Genomic DNA, 17,822 nt, shown 5'->3' on the forward strand with positions numbered 1-17,822 from the left:
ACAATAAAAGGAAAGGTTCACAAGGGGCACGGAACAAGGATGGATGGGAGGGGGACAAGAAAGAATAATACAAAACCAGTCTTTCTCTGAGGAGGTGCAGAGGCAGCAGGGAGAAGGATCAGGCCCGGCCACGTGGCTGAGGAGCAGGAGGGCAGCTGCAGCAGCTCTCATCCAGCAGAGGCAGGAGCCAAAAGGAGGGCCAACAGCTACGATGTCCTGCTTTTTATACCCTAGCTGGGCAGGGAGGGGGGAGTGGAACAGACTCAGCTTCCTAGGGGAAAACGCCCTGCAGGGAGGGTAAAGTACCTGCAAGCCCTCCACCCTGCTTTGGTTTTTTTGTTTGCAGAAAAGGGCGTTAGCCCACCACACACTGTTGTTGCCCCTGCTTGTGAAGAGATCAGAAAGTCGTCATCACAAAGTCAGGGCCAAAACTCGAAGCACTGTAGACGATCTTTATTTTTATGTTTTTTATAGAAAGGGTAGAAAAACTGCAGCTATCAGAGATGTCATACTAGAGAAAGGAGGAGGAGACAGCGAAGGGGAGAAGAGGTGCCATGTGCAAACAGAAGTGTCTTTCCAGGACAAAGTGCAACCAACTGCTATTTTGCCTTTCAAGTCCTTGCTTATAAACACAAAGCTAAAAATACTTTTTGGATACATCCAGCTGGCCCAGTCCTTGGGAAATGAAAATGTAATTATCTGGTTTAATTCTTTATCTGAGAAACTTGAATCTGCTCAGAACAGGAAAGCACAAGTACTGTCCTGTCTAGCTTGCCTCAGTTACAAGCAAGGAGAAGAATAAAATTTAAACAGAGTCAAGCCAATCTTGACAACCCCCCCAGAAAATCAGAAAATGTCTTTGGGGGAGTCAAGGTAAAGTGCTTGGTTTTTTTAGTAAAATTGAATTACAATCAAAAGAGAAAAGGAGGAGGAAAGTTCTTCCTAAATGCAGTGAATGTGGAAGTATAAACACAAGGCTTCTCTTTTCACTAGGTTGTTCTTGTCTTCTGTTAATTAAGCACCAGAAGCTGGTGAGATCATTTCTGTGTGTGGCTTGTGGAATTTGGTTGAGTTACTAGCAGCAGTTTTTATCTTTCTAAACTTCCTTGCCAACAGCAGCTGTGCTGCTTTGCCTTTGCTCCACACTTCAGCTCAGTCCATTTTGTGACTCTTAAATGTGGCTCTTACTCCATTAAACACTTGTCACATAAATTACAATGCTGCAAAGACCGGAGTGATCTGTGATGTGGAGAAGTCAAACACAAGTCAGGGGAAACACACTGCATCAGAACAGCTCAAAATGAAATCCCGTCTGCAGTGACAGTCTGTTAATTGTTGCCTCTGGTCTCCTGAGTTACAAGGGAAAGAGTTCAGGAGGGAAAATCCATCACTTTTACAAGGCAGGCACACGCTTAGGAACAGACACCCTGTGATTGCTAACAGTAATCCTTGCCAGCCAAGTCTTTCAAGCCAAACGGAGCAGCTATCTCTCAGCTCTCTTGAGTCATGCTCTGAGAAGATTTTTCCACTGAGGAAAAAAAGTCTCTCTGAAGATAATTTCTTCCTCCATTCTTCTATTAATAAGCATGGTAATACCTATGTGGTCACAAGTGCTGTTTGGTGTTCTTGGTGTTCTGATGGGAGTTTCTATAATGTACATTTTCTTCTCAGGTCTATGAAGATGATTAGGGGATTAGAACATCTCCATTATCTCCATGAAGAAAGCCTCAGGGACCTGGGGATTTTTAGCCTACAGAGAGAAGACTGTGGGGCGGGTCTCATCAATGTTTGTGAATACTTAAAGGGTGGGTTTCAGGAGAATGGGGCCTAGTGACAGGACAAAAGGTTAATGGGCACAATCTTGAACATAGGAAGTTCTGTCTAAACATGATTAGGAACGTCTTTACTTTGAGGGTGACAGAGCACTGGAACAGGCTGCCTGGGGAGGTGGTGGAGTCTCCATCTCTGGAGTCATTCCAAACCCATCTGGATGCTGTCCTGTGCAACCTGCTGCAGGTAAACCTGCTTTAGGTGAAACTGCTCTGTTGGTGAGTTGGACTAGATGATTTCCAGAGGTCCTTTCCAACCATTCTGTGATTCATACACCTTAAAAACTGAATAGATTGACTGAGTTGCTTTACAAAGCTGATTAAAGGTCTTCTGAAAATCTCTGGCTGTGATAATGGATTATGGGTTAATGATAAAGTGAAAGTTTGGAAGCTTTGAATCATGTTCTGTTGTCCAGAATTTGGTGGAGCTTACAGGGTTGCCGGATTGCACTTTTAGCCTGTAAAAATGACCAGCTTTTCTTAAACAGAACTTAGACTTTCAAAATATGTTTCTTTCCCAGGGAAAATACATGGATATTGAGTTTGATTTCAAGGGTGACCCACTTGGAGGAGTTATAAGCAACTGTGAGTATCGCTCTTGGTCGCAGCATATTAACAATTTGCAACGTTTGGTTCCAAAAGGAGCTGGTTAAATTACTGGAAAGGTCAGCTGCCTTTCTCTAATTGAATCTCTCTGTGATAGGTGCTAAACTCTGCTTTGTAATTTTATTGTTGTTTTGGTGCCGAACAGGTGCTGAAAACAGACTTGAAGAAGTAACCATGAATAATGAATGTCCTGTATTGTTTAAAGGCACTGAGTAATGTGTGTGGGCTCTTCTACTGTTTCTGAAGCTGGCAGCAGATGGATAAGGCTCTTTTTATACTTGAATCCCCAGGATTTGTTGTGTTGCTTGATTTGATGGGTCACATATTTGTAGTAGATGGTGTCTGAGAGATGCTGTTTTGTAATTCCTATGAGGGACGTGAAGTGTGCTGGAGATCACCGGAAGGTGGGTAGGTTTATTTGGAATCAGAAGCTTCTATACTAATTTTAGCCCACCTCACGGTGTAGAAATAGGCTTATTATGAGAGAGGATGAAGAACTGGTGATTTCAGAGAAGCAAAAGTAGCCTCTGAGGTTGTTGGGCGAGGTGAGGATGCTGCTGCAAAATCCATAGCCGTGTAGAAACTAACCAGCTCTCTGCTGGGAAGAGGGAGGCTGGGAACTCAGTGCCCGCCCAGGATGCTTTGACTTGCTTTCCTTTTGAGAGTTTAAATGCAGCGTTTAGAAGAAATTGGTCTTTTGTGTTATATAAAGCTCTGTTTGTTTGGTTTCCTTCTTTTTTTTTTTTTTGCAAAGGGATGGAGGAGGGCAGTGAGTGGCTATCCTAGGTGGCATTGACCCAGCCTTCACCTCTCTTCTAGCTCAGCCAAACTCATTGCTGTTTCTAAATTTTGACTCCATAGCCATTTTACTGGTTGTGAAGTAATGAGAATCATCCCAGGTGAGCTGTGCTCTCCACACAGAATAGAAACATTTTCAAACATTGTGAAGAATTGTATGCATAAATATAGGGCTTGTTGTTTGGGGCTTTTTTTGTAGGGCAAACATTTATGTTTTGTGTTGGTTTTTTTCACTACATCACTTTTTGGAACCGTGCCTGAAAGCATGATTTTTGTGGCAGAGTAGATCTTGAAACTCAAAGCAGTGACTATTTAAGTGTTTATGGCTTATGTCTATTAACTTCAACATTTAGCAGTCAACAAAATTAGAAGCCAAACATACTGACTGTATTCATCAGTAGTTCCAACCCTCCAGGGCCGGGGGGATGGAACTAGATGATATTTAAGATCCTTTCCAACCCAAATCATTCTATGATTCTATGAATCTATAAATGTGAGCAAAAAGGTTCTAGCAATGTTGGTTTGTTTCTTTCTGTTTCACATTCGGAATAGATACATGAAAAGGAATCCTCCTGTGTAGTTCAACAGTTTGTCTTTGAAAGTAGTGTGTTGAGTCATCTAATTAAAGTATTGTGTCATATCAGGAGGCCATCCAAAGAGTTACTCGCTAGTTTATCTGCCTTAGAAATCTTTGCATATTGTAATTAGAACATTACAAGTAATTATGATGATGTGATGACATCTGTAATCAAGGGCAGGCATATATTTAGGTCTTCCTAAAAGAAGCCTATTTTAGGCTTTCTCCTTCTCACATTTAATAAATATCTAATAGCAAGAAGATGAATTTGATGAAAAAACATGAGCTGGCAATGGTCACTGGCAGCCCAGAAAGCAGCTGTGTGCCAGGCTTCATCAAAAGCAGTGAGAGCAGAAGGACAGAAAGGGGTATCTGCCCCTCTGCTCTGCTCTCATGAGACCCCACCTGGAATACTGTGTCCAGTTCTGCTGCCCCCCAGCATAAGAGGGCCATGGAGCTGCTGAGGCAGGTCCAGAGGAGGGCCAGGAGGATGAACAGAGGGCTCTAGAACCTCCCCTGTGGGGACAGGCTGAGAGAGTTGGGGCTGTTCAGCCTAGAGAAGATGACACTCCAGAAAGACCTCATAGCAGCCTTCCAGTATGTGAAGGGGGCCTACAAGAAAACCAGGAAGAGGCTTTTTACAAGGACTTGTGGTGACAGGATGAGAGAGAATGGATTAAAGCTTGAGGAGGGCAGATTTAGACTGGAGATTAGGAAGAAAGTCTTTACAGTGAGGATGGTGTGAGACACTGGAACAGGTTGCCCAGGGAGGTTGCAGCTGCCCCCTCCCTGAAGTTGGTCAAGGCCAGGATGGATGAGGCCTTGAGCAACCTTGTCTGGTGGAAGCTGTCCCTGTCCATGACAGGGGGATTGGAACTAGATGATCTTAAAGGTCCTTTCCAACCTAAACCATTCTATGAATCTATAATTGAATCTATGAATTTAAAAGTAAAGGCTTTTTGTGTCTGCTCTGTTGTGGAAAAGGTGTCACTTCCTGAACTATGAAACACACCCCATTTGTCAGGGTACACACAGGTAAATACTGAGCTCCTATTAGTGTAAATCCCATTTGATTTAATGTAGGCAAAATTTGCCAGTCCATCAATCTCCTTAAGATATAATTTGAATTCTGTTCAGTTCTAAAGCATGTTTATTATTCTGCCTTGGCTCTTTTTCACACATCCATTGCTGTTGCATTGCCACAGAAACGTTCCTGTTGTGAGGTATCAACATTCTGGAGATATCAGGAACGTGAACTCTTTTACACTACTTAAAATTTACTCTGCTGTTAGCCACATTCAGGATTTGTCTTCTTCATTCATCAAGCAGAAAGTCACATAGTGCTGAAGTGTTCTGTGCTTAAAAGGGAAAGTATGATTAGTTTGTTCATAAATTGTTTTCTGGCCATCTGTTGGGTTGGTGTTAATGTGATGTGAAGATGATACTGTAATATTTTGATTAAGCCTTAGTAGTAATATCTGATGAGCTTGATTTACAAACACCAATGAAGTTAGTGGGCTTTGTTGGATCAAAGCCTACAGGACCAAGCTGCATTTCATCCTGGCAGTTGCTGGAAGCAGACATGGTGAACATCTAGTTTATTTTTGTGGCAATAGGGATAAAGTAGATAAGATACTAATTTTATCAGACTTACAGATAAGCAGAGACCCATTAGGCTAAAAGGTCTTTGAAATGATCTGGTCTGTCCTATTCCAGAATGCTCTGAAGCTCTGTGAAAGGCTACTCTCCGCCTGTGCCCCTTAATGTAGCAGCTGATGCCGCTGTGACCTTCCCTTGGGCCATTCTCCCGATACATTTCAATGAGCTCTTACTTCTTTATGACAGAGGTTAACTTCCAAGTGAACCCTTTGGGGCTGGAGCTAGAGGGTAAAATTACCATGACAATGCCTACTGCGTGTTTGTTGTGTGATTGCTGTTAGTAAGCTCCTTTGCTATGGAAAATACGACACAGATTTTAGTTAGATGTTGTGGAAAGAGATCCTTCTGCTTGTTGATGTGGTTCTTTAATCTTAACTCTTTCCGACATCTCCCTCAGTGTTCTTGTTACCACGGTTACCACCATGCAGGCAGTTGCCTTGCCTAAATTAGGAGGTGGTTAAAAACCCAAAACCCAAACAAATACTGAAGATTCTGATCAGTTCATTTTTAAACATCATTTAGCACTTGAGGAATGGGGATTTAACACTTACATTTGTGTAATGGTTGTGTTTTCACTGTATGTACTGCCCAGGTAGTTTTTGCTTGATACAATAATGGGGCATTTCGTTCAAGAAGATACTTGAAAACTGGGTGGGAATAATGGGAAATTGTTACAAAATTGGTGGGAATAATAGGAAAAAGCTCCTGAGAAACCACTGCTGTATTTTCTTTTTAATCAGTGACTTCTTAGAGTGACAGCTGAGGAATCAAAGTAGGAAGATAGAAAACAAGAGACAAGCCTCTGTGACTAGAAAATGTTCTGCAGCTTGGCTTAAACAACTCAGAAAGGGGACAGGCTCTCCTCACAGAGCACTGGAACAGGCTCCCCATAGAACAGAATAGAGTAGAATAGAATAGAGTAGAATTAACCAGGTTGGAAGAGACCTTTGAGATCATTGAGTCCAACCTATCATCCAACACTATCTAATCAATGAAACAATGGCAACAAGCACCCCATCCAGTCAGTTGTGGAGTTTCCTTCTCTGGAGACTTTCAAGACCCATTTGGAAGTGTTCTTGTGCAACCTGTGCTAGATTCTATGGTCCTACTCTGGCAGGGGGATTGGGCTTGATGATCTCCAGAGCTCGTGTCCAACCCCTAAAATCCTGTGATCCTGTGAGAAAGGTCCTTTGGTCATAGTATAGCTGAAGAGACTAGGACCAAAATATGTTGTTTCCCTGGGTTATTCAGAGTGTACCATGGTAGTGTCAATTTTGGGGTTTAGTATATTTAAAGAAACAGACATTTTTCTTCATGGCTCAAGTAACCAAACCAAAATCATGTGCATTTGCACATCAGAGTTTCCAATAGTATTCAGCAGCAATTTATTTTGTTCTTCTCTCACATTCAGTTGAGTTGAATGCTTCAGTAGGATGCTTATGCAAACTTCTTGCACTTAAAGCAGCCTTATCTAGGAATAACAAATAATCTTCAGACCCTGAGGAATGTTGCTGGAGTTTGAGTCCCTTGAACCAATGGGTAGTCAAACAGTGTAATTTAAGTAGTGTTTCCAGGATGGACTGTTCCAAAGCAATGTCATGTTTACAGTTGCTTTGAAACAGCAATGTAAGTGTTTCAGTTCGAGCAGAAGCATTGTTAGATTTCAGCCCTGCAGAAAAGGACTGGGGAGTACTGGCGGACGAGCCGCTGAACATGAGCCAACAATGCAATGCACACTTGCAGCGCAGAAGGTCAGTCACATCCTGGACTGCATCAAATGAAGCGTGGCCAGCAGGTTGAGAGAGGTGATTCTGTCAATCTCCTCTCCTCTGGTGAGACCTCACTTGGAGTGCTACATCCAGCTCTGGGGCCACCCACACAAGAGAGACATGGACCTGCTGGAGCAGGTCCAGAGGAGGGCCATGAAGGTGATCAGGGGGCGGGGGCACTTCTCCTATGAAGACAGGTTGAAAGAGTTGGGGCTGTTCAGCCTGGAGAAGAGAAGGCTCTAGGGAGACCTTGGAGCTGCATTTCAGTATCTGAAGGCGACCTACAGGAAAGCTGGGGTTTAGAAGGGCTTGGAGTGATAAGACAAGGAGTAGTGGTTTGAGTGGTTAGAGCAGGACATATTCAGGTTGGATATCAGGAGGAAGTTCTTGACAGTGAGAGTGGTGAAATACTGGAACAGGCTGCCCAGGGACATGGTGGAGGCCCCGTCCCTGAAGACATTCAAGGTCAACCTTGCTGTGGCCCTGAGCAACCTTATCTAGTTGGTGGTGTCCCTGCTGGCTGCAGGGGGCTTGGACAAGATGGCCTTTGAGGATGCCTTCCAACCCAATGCATTCTGTGACTGTGATAATGCAGAAAGCACAGCTAATCCACAGGCACTCTGTAGGTAGTTCTGTGTTCCCTCTACGTAATCTATATAGGCTCTATAATGAAATGTAACATCTACAGGGCTTGGGTTTTTTGCTAGTGTGGGTTTTCATACAGAGAAGCACCATCTGTCCCCACGTACCACTGTAAAGAGAATTACCAAGTGGTTGTGTGCTGAAATCTGATGTGCATCTTTGCCTCTCCTCTTCCATCTCTCTGATCCACAGGATTTGTAATCGTGTGAGGGTTAGCACAAAAGTTACCCCTTGTGTGGTAGTTGCTTTAAGGAAAATATATTTGGTTGAGTTATTAAAATGCTAATTAGGGCAAACAAAGAGAAGAAGCTTGCTTATGAGTGGCACAGATGGTCACTTTTAGGATGGTCTTTTCTACCAGTCTGATTTCAGTCTGCCTGTGAACAGAAGGAAAAGGGAAAAAAGCAGAGAATGAATGCAGCTTTAAAAAGAATGGGTAGCAGCTGCTTCCCAAAGGTTTTCTGTCAGTAACTGCTTTCTGGGGCCTTTTTCCTCCTTATGAAGGCAGACAGAATATGGAATGTTGACACTTTGGAAAGCTGACTGTTAATTAGTTAACCTCATTCCTTCTAACAAAACATATAAATAAGATAAACTGTGGTGAAAAACCCAAGACAGTTATCCTTCTAACAGAACTAATTTGACAGACATTCAAGAAACTATCAACTCTGCTGAAGGCGTGCATGTAATTAGAAGGCTCACAGAGAATACTTCACCAGGATATGGAGCTGGGCTTTTATGACAGCATCTGAGTAAATTTAAATGTTGAATGTTTTGAAACCCCAAAGAAGCCAAACTGCATTGCTGCACTCTCCTTTGAAAGTGCAGCCATTTCCTGAAATGTGTGTAGCCACTGTGGGAGCTGAAGTTGTTTATTTCTTTGAGATTCAGTTTGGCTGTGATCTGGTCCAACACTTCACTGGAGAACCTTCACAGCCAGTGGGACCCTGAGCTGCCTGGTGCTCAACGTGCCTTTCTCAGCCCCAGCAGTAACACTTGGCTGGTGGACCAGCCTCTCTCTTTCATTTAGGAATTAAGAACTAAGGAGGATCAGATGTCTGATAGTTAGATTAACTAACTGGAGAGTTAGGTTGAGTAACGAAGATGAGACTCTGAATTTGAACCACAGCTCAAAGAGGAGAGCCTCAACTTTAGGTGAAGTCAGAGGCAGAGGTTGCACGGCTGCATATTCTCACATAATCACAGAGGAGTGGGGGTGGGAAGAAACCTCTGGGCATCAGCAAATTCAACACCCCTGCTAAAGCACAGCAGATTGCATGGGAATCTACCCAGGTGGATTTTAAAAGTCTCCAGAGAAGGAGACTCCACAACCTGCTCCAGGGCTTCAGCACCCTCGCAACAAAGAGGTTTTTCCTTGTATCTTCCTGTGTTCCAGTTTGTGCCTGTTGTCACTTGTCCTGTCAGTGGGCACCAATGGAAAGAGCCCAGCTTCATCCTTTTGTCCCAGCCCTTTAGCTATTGATCAGGATTGAGGAGATCTCCCCTCAGTCTGCTCTTCTCCAGGCTAAACAGCCCTAGGTGTCTCAGCCTTTTATCCTCAAAGAGATGCTCCAGGTGCCTCAGCATCTCTATAGCCTCTGCTGAACTCCAGTAGTTCCCTGTCTCTCTTGAACTGGGCAGCTGAGGACTGGACTTAGTATTCCAGATGGAGACTCAATAGAGCAGAGTAGAGGGAGAGGAGAACCTCCCTTGACCTTCTGGCAGTAAGTGACAGTCACTTGGTTGGTTGTATCTCAGCTGTGCTTTGTCATCAGGGTGTGCAAAACTTCCAGGTGCTGCAACAGGGCCAGCTTTGGAAGGAAAGACCCTGTAGGGTTAGTGAGTTACAGAAACAGAAATACCTATTCAAACAAGGCTGAAGTTCTGATGTGGTCACACAATGCAGTGGTTGGTGAGGAGCTATTCATCTTCATAAAGTCAGATGCTCTGGTCATTGGGAGCTCCATTAGCTGTCACCTGCTGCACTGGTGACAGTCCTTCTCTTAGGCAGCTGCATGTTTATGGAATAACATCATTCAGCGGATCTGTGGCATGTTGGAAACTTGTCCTACTAGAAGCCAACCAGAAGATGAATAATGCCATCTGAATTTTGTCAGTGTTGGCACTGGGTAATTATTAGAGCAGAAACTAATGTCTGAACTTGTCTTGCTGTAGTTTGTTTGGAGGAGAGTTTCCTAAGGCTTATGCAATTTTGTGGATTGAACTTTGGTCTTTGGTTCCTGCTCCACAAGGTCTGAAGTGGGCAACATGGGCACAACATGCTGCCTGTAGCTAAGGATGGTATGAACAGACTCTATTGCACTCCTCTTGGGCTAAGTCCTGGTGTGCCAGAAAGCTCATGGAGCCCCAGCATCCATTCCCCAGCTGCTCCTGCTGAATTTCCACTTTGGGGCTTTCTTCCTGCATGGGCACAGCTTGGGCAGAACTTAGCCCCAGTGAGAGGGGGCTGTGGTAAGTATGGAGTGGTAGGTGCATTGGGGAAGTCCTTTGCTGTGTGCTGGGAATGAGGCTCTGAATGTCTTGATTTTTGTGTCACTGAATTTATGTAGCTTCAGAGAAAATCTCTACTAGCAGCTGTGGGTTTGCTATCTGGAAGAATGGTGTGGAGCCCTCATGTGCCAGGAAGAAAAGAGGGAAAAACCTTTGCTATTAGAAAAACAGTGAGTGGCACCAGGGCCTGTCCAAAGGTTCTCTTATCACATCCCTCTCTTCCTCGCTCCATGTGCTGGGGACCACATTGCAGACCAGGCTGAACAACCTTTGTGTTACCTCCAGGGTAAATATGATGTAGAGTCTGAAGTGTTTGCAATGTGGTCCAAGTCAGGCCACTTCTGTTGCCTGCCTGGATTCCTGCCTTTACTGGTAAGGCTTAGAAACATGCCTGTCATTAATGGGGGTGGCCAAGGCAATCTTCCTGTCAGTCAGTGGAGTGATGCTTTTCAGAGTGCTGCTCTTGCATTTCACTTCAACTGTCTTCTGATGGAGCTTCTGCCAGTCCCATTTGGAATTATTTTACAGTCTGATGCACTTGAGGATCACAGAATGCTACCGGATTATTCAGTTCAAATTAGCCTTTATTTTCCTTCTCCCTTTCATTTAGCTGTCTCAGGTTTTTAACATGTCTTTTCAGACCTTCATCCTTACAGTCATCCCCACCATGGTTGGTTTTACGGTTGATGTCTTCCGTGTACATTGCCTCCCTGACCTGACTTTCCTTTTCATGTAATTTAGAAGTGTACTGGGCTTGTAGATTGCACAAATAGCTTACTTGAGAAGTATGTACTTGGTGTGACATGCTGTGATGAAGTTTGTGCCCACCACTTAACATCTTCTAATTTGCAGTGATGCTGTGAAACAGTGGAGGGTTATGTGCATATGGAAGGGGTTTGTTCCACAGACTTTGCCTAACCTGTGAGGTTTGGGGTTTTTTAGATCTGCTGGAGAAGTCTCGTGTTGTTAAGCAGCCAAGAGGTGAAAGAAACTTCCACATTTTCTATCAGATACTGTCTGGTGCATCAGAAGACTTTCTCTGTGAGTGTTGCTCTTGTGCCATTTCTAGATATGCTTGTTAATGTGCTGTTCCATGCACACCTCTTTCTTGTGGGAAATGTGATACTGACCCATTTTTCAGGTTATCAGTGGTAGTGGCAGTGGTGATACCTGACGTAAATACATGGATTGGTATTATCCCATCATAAGAAGTACACCAAACTGCTGGGGCAGGCCCAGAGGAGGCCACACCAGCTGGAGCACCTCCGTTGTGGCTACAAGCTGAGAGAGCTGGAGTTGTTCAGACTGGAGAAGAGAAGGCTATGGAGGGACCTTAGAGCTGAAGGGGACCTATAAGAAAGCTGGGGAGGGACTTTTTTTACAAGGGCTTGTTGTGATAGGATGAGAGGGAATGGTTTGAAGCTTGAGGAGGGCAGATTTAGACTGGAGATTAGGAAGAAAGTCTTTCCAGTGAGGGTGGTGAGACACTGGAACAGGTTGCCCAGGGAGGTGGTGGATGCCCCCTCCCTGAAGGTGTTTAAGGTCAGGCTAGATGAGGCCTCGAGCCACCTGGTCTAGTGGGAGGTGTCCCTGTCCATGTCAGGGCAGTTGGAACTAGTGATCTTGAAGGTCCCTTCCAACCCAACCCATTCTATGAATTATGCAGATATCTGAGCCAGAATTGGCTTTGTAATGTATTGAAAACAAAGAGGAAAGTCTGTTCTTATTGAAAAAGCTTGGAATTAAAATGCTACTAATACCAATATTTCTTGACAATACTGGTTCTGAGATGAAAGAGCTACTAACAAGAACACTGTTACTAATGGTCTTTTGTTTGGGTTTATAGGCAAACTCAAACTGGAGCAGGACTTCAGCAGATACAACTACCTGGGCCTGGATTCTGCCAAAGTGAATGGAGTGGATGATGCTGCAAACTTCAGAACAGTCAGGGTAAGAAAATAACAGGGATTGGAAGCAAACCCCAAAGGGAACTACTGGAGAGAGTTCAACAGAAGGCTGTGAGGGTGATTAAGGAACTGGAGCATCTCTCTTACAAGGAAAGACTAAGAGACCTGGGGCTGTTTAGTATGGAGAGGAGAAGGCTGAGTGGGGACCTTATCAGTGTCTAGAAATATCTGAAGGGTGGCTATCAAGAGGATGGAGCCACTCACTTTTCAGTGATACTCAGTGATAGGGTGAGGGGCAATGGATGTAAACTCAATCACAGGAAATTCTGTGCCAGAATGAGAAAAAATATTTGCCATGAGGGTGCTGGAGCCCTGGGGCAGTCTGCCCAGGGAGGCTGTGGAGTCCTCTCCTCTGGAGAGATTCCAAACCGACCTGGACACCTTCCTGTGTGACCAAGCCCTAAGTGGTTCTGCTTTGCAGGAGGGTTGCACTCAATGATCTCTGAAGGTCCCTTCCAATCCCTGGCATTCTATGATTCTCTGACTAGAAAATAAAAAGAACCAGGTTTCTAAAGTATTCTAGCAGGAATAAAAGGAAATTAAAAAAATAAAAAAAAGAGGAAAAAGAACAAAGAGGGGGGAAAAAAAGCCCAGAATCCTTGACCAGGTCATGGCAGCTGTGTAGTTGCTTGTGATGGCAGTGACTGAGCTTCACAAATGAGATAATGCTGACCAAGTCAAAAGACAGAGCTGGAACATTGCGCAGGATGATCTACTGTGATGGTTTTGCATCAGGGACAAGGAGAATACAGGACCCAGTGTATGCAGATTTGGGTTCTGTGAGCTACTGGCTTTAAGAACAATAGAGTGGACTGAGAAGACTGAATTACAAACTAAATGAAGTGGGTAAATAAAAGAATTGCATTTTAGAAGCCTATTGACTGTATGAATCCCACAAGTGGACTAGACTTAACATGCCAGCTTGACTACCACATCTTCTTTGACCTGTTTTTTATATGAAAAACCATGCTTCTCTAAGTGTGGTCATTATGTCGTGTTCAGTGTGTAGCATGAGTGTTCATAAAGCATCTCTAATTTATGCTGAGTGGTGAAAAAAAGGGTCATTTTTTCAGTGGTGATCTGTTTAAAGGTAGATTCTTTCAACTCATCATTTTCTCTGGCCCCTTTCCAGAATGCAATGCAGATAGTTGGGTTTATGGATCACGAGACACAGTCTGTTTTTGAAGTGGTGGCAGCCGTCCTGAAATTGGGAAACATTGAGTTTAAGCCTGAGTCTCGTGTGAATGGCCTGGATGAAAGTAAAATCAAAGATAAAAACGGTAAGATGAGAAGGAAGGAAAACCTGCAGGCAGTATTAACTTTGTCATTTCTGTAGACATACAGTATCTTTACAGATGAATTAAATGAGATTGTTTCCAAAACTCACTCGTGGGCAAATTTGAGTTGAGTGCAATGTCAGTTGCTCTGAATTAAATTCTAAAGGTGATTATTTTCTTCCCCCCTCCCCCTATTTTATTAATACTTTCTTCTGAAATGTTAAATCACGCTCTGCATTTCTTTAACTGCTTGGTTATTCTGTGCTGGAGGCTTTCTGTTCTTTTCTACTAGAACCATAGAACAGAATGGAAAAAGATCTTCATGATCATTGAGTTCAACCATAGTCTAACTCAACAAGCCTGGTGCTAAACAATATCCCTCAGCACATCATCTCTGCTTCTTTTAAACACCTCCAGGGATGGGGATTCCACCACTTTCCTGGGGAGCCTGTGCCAGTGTTTGAGAACCCTTCCAGTGAGGAAGTTTCTTCTTGTATCCAATCTAAACCTCCCTTGGTGCAACTTGAGGTGCCTGGTGTGAGCATCTGTGCCTGTAATATCAGATTCATTTGGCCCTGTTTCTGCAGATGATGTTGCAAGTTGACTTTGAAAATTCTTTTTTTTTTCTTCATCTGAAGCATTTTCATCATGCAAAGTAGTCTGTGATAAATAGAAGACAGGTTGCTTCACAAAAATAACCAGATAGAAAGTGCCTTCAGAACCATTAACTGTATGGTCCTCCCACTGTGCTGTTTTTAAGTTTGCAGGGTAGGGAGGGAGAGAGTGTGAATGGGGGACACTAAAAATGTGCTCTGGGAAAACACTGAACTGCTTAAAAGCTTTTTTAGGGAAGAAAAAGCAGTGATATGAAAATACTCATTATATTTACCCTGTCATTTCCATGCTAGAACTCAAGGAAATCTGTGAGCTGACAGGCATAGACCAGTCGGTACTGGAAAGAGCTTTCAGCTTCCGGACAGTTGAAGCCAAGCAAGAGAAAGTTTCAACAACACTAAATGTGGCTCAGGTAAAAAGAAGTCCTGATCTTAAAGGAAAGAATCCTTTTTAAATGGGAGTTTATCCATATGGCTAACCCATAACTGCCCAAGTAAGAAACTACAGCCAGTGAGCTGCTCTGAACAAAACATCACTAGGGTATTTTTATTTCAGCAGTTTCTAACTGTTCAGACACATGTTTGGTTTTTAAATGTGAATCACCTCAAAAAGATGAGAGAGAAAAGGTTGCAGGGAATGGCAAAATGAAAGAGTTCTGCACAGAAATCATGTTCAAAGTGTTGTGGCAGACTGTTTTCATTTAGAACAACTGGTGTAATTTCATGTGAGTTGTATGCCTCAGGCTGCTGAAAAGCTTTTGCTGCCAGTGTGAATTTAGCTCTCTGTAATGCTGCAGAGCCAGTGTGGTTGCCACCTATGTCCCATCAGCTCAAGCTAGCAGGAAGGTCGTTTACCCTAACTGCAGCTGCTCAAGTCCCTTTGCTTAGCATTAGGGTGGGGGATGTGAGTCCTTAGAGGACATCTGCAGGAGCAGGAAGTCCAAGTGCCCTGATTGTGGCTTCTCTTGCAGCCAGCCTGAGGTCCAGCAGGCAAGCTGCTGCTGCTGCCAAAGGGTCCAGGCACCCCTGGTCTGGCTCCGGTTGCCTGAGCTGTTCTCACTCTGTTCATAGCACCTTTAAAGATACATCATAACATGAAAAGTGTGTGAGTAGCCCAACATTTATGTCATTTTTTTTCTTTCTTCTGTTTAGGCTTATTATGCTCGTGATGCTTTGGCTAAAAATTTATACAGTCGGCTGTTCTCTTGGCTGGTTACCAGGATAAACGAGAGCATTAAGGTATTGCTGTTTGTGCCTGTAAAAAACCAAAACCAAACCCCAACCAGAAAGTTAACAGAAATCCTTTAAATTAAAGAAACTGTATTGGCCAGATCGACTGGGAAACCTGGGGGTTTGGAGTCTGGAGAGAAGACTGAGAGGGGATCTTATAAATGTATCTAAATACCTGAGGGCTGGGTGTCAGGAAGGAAGGGACAGCCTCTGCTCACCTGTGCCCTGTGGTAGGACAAGGGGCAATGGATGTAAACTACAGCACAGGAGGTTCCACCTCAACATGAGGAAGAACTTCTTTATTGCAAGGGTCACAGAGCACTGGAACAGGCTCCCCAGGGAGATTGTGGAGTCTCCTTCTCTGGAGGCTTTCAAGACCTGTCTGGATGTGTTCCTGTGCACCCTGTGCTAGATTTTATATGGTCCTGCTCTGGCAGGGGGGTTGAACTCAAAGATCTCCTGAGGTCCCTTCTAGCCCCTAGTATCCTGTGACCCTATGATTTTAGCATACAGAATTTGACAGCCTACTTAGGAGACACATTTGTTTTCTTGAGCTGCCATATATGAAATGTACAGATGAGTGACTCTGTGTTTAATTTTGTTTTAAGGCACAAACAAAAGTGAGGAAGAAGGTAATGGGGGTGCTGGACATCTATGGCTTTGAAATTTTTGAGGTAAGACCTTTATAATGATAAACATTTACCATGAAAGCTGTTATTAAAAATTAATGGAGTGGTTCATGAATTTGAAACAAAAAGTGATGTGGTCTAACACCACTTGTAAAGAAATATTTATCATGGTAAATAAATATTCAGCCAGAGGGACCTGGACAGGCTGGGGAGGTGGGCTGAGGAGAATCTCATGAGGTTCAATAAGGCAAAGTGTAAAGTCCTGCACCTAGCTTGGGGCAGACCTAGATATCAATACAGGCTGGGGAATGATGAGATTGAGAGCAGTCCTGCAGAAAAGGACTTGGGGGTGCTGTTGGATGAGAAGCTGGACATGAGCCAGCAATGGGCTCTTACAGCCCAGAAGGCCAATGGCATCCTGGGCTGCATGAAAAAAAGTGTGGCCATGAAGATGAGAAAGGTAATTTTGTTCCTCTGCTCTGGTGAGACCTCACCTGTAGTACTGTGTAATGGGTTGGGGCAGATCCCCTCCCCACCAGGGGGGCACCCAGCTCAAACTACAACATACTGTGTCCAGCTCTTGAGCGCCTAATACAGGGAGGACATGGACCTGACGGAGCTGGTCCAGAGAAGGACCAAGAAAATGATCAGGGGGAGCTGGAACACCTCTGCTACTAGGAGAGGCTGAGGGAACTGGGGTTGTTCAGCCTGGAGATGAGAAAGCTCCAGGGAGACCTAATAGCCTTTCAGTACCTGAAGGGGGCCTACAAGAAGGCTGCAGAGGGACTCTTCCAAAGGCCTGCAGTGCTAGGACGAGGGGCAATGGTTTGAAATTTAAAAAGAGCGGATTTAGATTGGATGTTAGGAACAAGTTCTTTAGCTTAAGGGTTGTGGAACACTGGAACAAGTTGCCTAGGGAGGGAGTTGAGGCCCCAGCCCCAGAGATATTCAAGGTGACCCTCAACAAGGCTCTGAGCAACCTGATCTAGCGGAGGATGTCCCTGCTCACCACAGGGAGCTTGGACAAGATGACCTTTGGAGGTCCCTTCCAACCCAAACCATTCTATGATTCTGTGGGCAAACGAAATAAATTTTGGTGTGACGGACATTTTGTGCAAGGTAGAAATTTTGGCAGTGTCACTTCCGACCTGAGGCATTTTGTGGCTCTTTGAGCAAGCTTTGTATCCTGTAAAATAAAGAAGAAAAAAAAGACAGCAAAACCTACACTTTTTCTTCATATCAAAATTGTATTTCATTTCATCTCCAGTCACTTAGATAAATATTGAATACTGATCTCTAGTTAACAGCCTATGGCTCACTGCTAGTTGTTTCTGATTGTATTTTTAGGCTGGTGGTGTTGTGATGCAAAAACAGTCAAGGGGGAGTTTTTAATTGGATCAGAGAACACTTTCACGAACCTTATTCTGGCAGTTTAAGAGATGTGTAGATCCTGGCTGCAATCTCTATAGTGTTTAAACTAGAAACTCAACTGGGGAGAAAAATCTGCAGCAAATATGAAGCATTACCCACTTCCTTCTTGAAAATCCAGGGAGTGTATTTAAACTGTGTAGAAGATGGGAAGAGAGTAATTATACACAGGAGGGGGGTGTAAGTTTTATTTCAGAAGTGTAACATCAAAGCGTGTTCAAATCAAAACAGCTCCATGAGGAGGAAGAACAAAGCTGATACTCGCCTCAAGAGTTTACTGAGCCAG

At 43.9% G+C, this 17,822-nt stretch overlaps 1 protein-coding gene across 3 annotated transcripts in view; it reads left to right on the forward strand.

Moving 5' to 3' along the window:
• The window catches only part of MYO1B (myosin IB), a 147,216-nt gene that overhangs the window by 87,380 nt on the left and 42,014 nt on the right, over positions 1-17,822 (forward strand). For all 3 annotated transcript variants that reach the window (XM_054171309.1, XM_054171315.1, XM_054171324.1), the window contains exons 7-13: positions 2,351-2,414; positions 11,334-11,432; positions 12,238-12,341; positions 13,491-13,638; positions 14,544-14,662; positions 15,402-15,488; positions 16,088-16,153. In XM_054171309.1, the coding sequence (XP_054027284.1) occupies positions 2,351-2,414; positions 11,334-11,432; positions 12,238-12,341; positions 13,491-13,638; positions 14,544-14,662; positions 15,402-15,488; positions 16,088-16,153 (687 nt within the window). The remainder of the gene's footprint in view (positions 1-2,350; positions 2,415-11,333; positions 11,433-12,237; positions 12,342-13,490; positions 13,639-14,543; positions 14,663-15,401; positions 15,489-16,087; positions 16,154-17,822) is intronic.

The sequence above is a fragment of the Dryobates pubescens genome, chromosome 2 (assembly GCF_014839835.1).
Source record: "Dryobates pubescens isolate bDryPub1 chromosome 2, bDryPub1.pri, whole genome shotgun sequence".
NCBI classification, from domain to species: Eukaryota; Metazoa; Chordata; class Aves; order Piciformes; family Picidae; genus Dryobates; species Dryobates pubescens.